The sequence below is a fragment of the Priapulus caudatus genome, unplaced genomic scaffold, assembly GCF_000485595.1.
Source record: "Priapulus caudatus unplaced genomic scaffold, Priapulus_caudatus-5.0.1 Scaffold50, whole genome shotgun sequence".
In the NCBI taxonomy this organism is placed as follows: domain Eukaryota; kingdom Metazoa; phylum Priapulida; class Priapulimorpha; order Priapulimorphida; family Priapulidae; genus Priapulus; species Priapulus caudatus.
The window spans coordinates 229,369-232,139 of NW_014577111.1; the positions used below are offsets into that span (position 1 = coordinate 229,369).

Consider the following 2,771-nt stretch of genomic DNA (forward strand, 5'->3'; position numbering starts at 1 on the left):
CATCACAATCGAAGCGGCGGCTGCAGATTACAATCTGACTACTCTAGTTCTGCCTGATTCTGAAATTACATCGCGCTAGTCTGTTCCATTAGCCGAGTATGCATTGCTGCGTGCCGCAAAGTTGCTGCTAGGGTTTCTCGCTCAAGTCAAACACGTGCCGACACTCACACACACACGCTCCCACGCACGCACGCACGCACGCACGCACACACACACACACACGCACACACACGCACACACACGCACACAGCTAACGCACGGCCACGCACCGCACGCACGCCGCAGAGCGACGCACCGCACCACACGCATGCACGCACGCCGGCCGCGCGTGAGAGGTGGTAAATTAATTGCGGCACGATTACGACATCCATCCACGTCGCATCTCCAAGAGTCTCACCTCCAATATGTCGAGCCTAATGATACCCTGATGAGATTGAGCTTCCGCTGATTACATTTCCAGCCGCCCTGCTGTGTTCAATCAGGACGAAATATTACACGCAGATTTCACCAACAGAACCGATTACATGCGCGACTTGACAATAAAATCCATTGATGGTCCATGATTAACGGGGCATCGCATGTTACATCAAGAGGCTAATAATACCTAAATACTAATAAATACCATACTATAATAATAAGAGGGATTATTAGTGCTGAGTACATCCTTGATAGTACTTACAGATGCATACTGTATATTCTATGATATCTTACGATGTACATGATACTGTACATCGTTCATGTATATATCTATATGTACATGTACATGTACACTTCATATGTATATCTTATATACTAATGAGTGTTATATCATGTGCGTGTCCTGTATATGCACATGTTCAGGTATATGTATAAGTATTATATGTACATTTATGGCATGTTAATGTACAAGTACATGTATATGTATATCTACAGTGTAATGTACATGTACATGTTTATATGCATATGTACATGTATATGTATATTTAACATGTACATGTAGATGTTATAATTATTGTTATATGTTACACATGTACATGTATATGTATATCTATATGCTCATTTACTATATGTGTATAATATACTATTATGTACACGTAGAAGAGCCAAACAAGCTGCAAGTCATTTTATATGTATAAAATAAATTATTATCCACCTTCCAGTTTTTTGTTGCATGTTTTAGAACTACTAAATGAAGAACCACTATAGAATCGAACAACCTAAGTTCTAACAATCAACAAGTTAATTTCAATCATTTAATTATGCACATATTTGCTATCATTTTTAAAGTGGGTGTTCACCATTGTGAGTACAATCGAAGGCAATGGGCGCATCATCGCACAAGTATTAGTTATTACTTGCCCACATAAAATACGGACGCATGCAGGTTTTATACGCAGAGGAATATACAGCGTAACAAACATTCGCGGCCGTTAATTACAATTTACTAATATAATATGTACAAAGATATGATGCAATACGACGTAGCGCGATCACACATACCCGTACGGCACAGTCACGATACAATACACTTATCTAAACTCACACGGTAGATACAGATATGCAGCGGTTAAATTAGCAAAATAGCTAGACACGATTTTTTCAAATTCACTTGAATTCATCGTGTAAATTTCATATTTAAAATAAATATTCAAAAAATATTTCAAAAAAAATATTGCAATGGCAGCGAATTCACGGGTAATAACAAATTATCAAGAAAGTCATACATATTCATAAGCTGCCAATCGAAGTTATAGAGGAAAGAGTTGAGAGTAAGCGTTAACTGCGAACGCGAGCGGAGGCGAACGGCAGCGGGGGAGTGTGGGCAGCTGTTTCCTCAAGCACCAGGCAGCATTTTGAGGCAATTTTAGGCTTGAAATTGTGCAATACCTAGTGAGTTTTTAAACATACACATGAAGTAGATGGATACAGACTGTACTGTAGTTCTGTTTGTATGTGGATTAGCGGCAATATATATAGTATTATATATATATATATATATATAATATATATATATATATAATATATTATGAATTTGACTCAAAAGTTTCTGTTTGTTTGTATGCCTGTGAGAATTAATCAGACCCGGAGTTGAGAGAGTGAGATTAGCTTCACGCCAAAAATGCGCGGAAGTTGGGCAGCCGCTGTATTCATAATAACAGGCAGCGTATAATGACAAATTTTGTCATTTGTCATATACGCTCCTGATAATAACGAGGCCTCGTGTAACAGCAGTGCCACAAGTGTGTGATGTCAGCCAGTGTGCTAAAAATGGGAAAACTAATTGCTAAGCTTGCGCGAACCTTCATGCTTTTGCGAATTTTTGCTGGCTCCCATAACAAACTATGAGCGAAAAACTTACCAGAATTTACCCGTTACGGATTAATAATTCTACACCGCAAATAGCTTCGCGTGCGACCCGCGAATTGTACCACAAGCAATTTCGAAAGGCACTCATCTCAAGAACATGACGATTTCTGGTTTAGGCAAGTTTTAGTATTTTTTTAAAACAATCCGCGCTTCATTGATTCTGCATGCCATGCAATCCAAGGCCCATCAAAAAGGGAATCCGATAAAAACAGTATTCGGCTCGAAATCACATTCTGCGTCTGCGCCTCGAGATGAAGTAGAAATATATTCACACGCTCACGACCATTGTCTGTGGATAACTGTTATAGGCCGTACGTTCTCTACACACGCAGCAGCGCGAAGACTCTGCTGGTTTGACTTGAAGGTCGACGCGCGTCTTTTCATGACAGGATGTGAATACACCGCGAAGCGCAGCCTAATTATAT

The 2,771-nt window shown here is 39.7% G+C and overlaps 1 protein-coding gene across 1 annotated transcript in view; it reads left to right on the top strand.

Annotated features, from left to right (window-relative positions):
- Positions 1-930: 930 nt before the first annotated feature.
- The window catches only part of LOC106820853 (putative uncharacterized protein YIL100C-A), a gene marked incomplete at both ends in the record, with an annotated part of 7,398 nt that continues 5,557 nt past the window's right edge, over positions 931-2,771 (top strand). The window contains one exon of the mRNA XM_014825446.1: positions 931-965. Coding sequence (XP_014680932.1) covers positions 931-965 — 35 coding nt within the window. The remainder of the gene's footprint in view (positions 966-2,771) is intronic.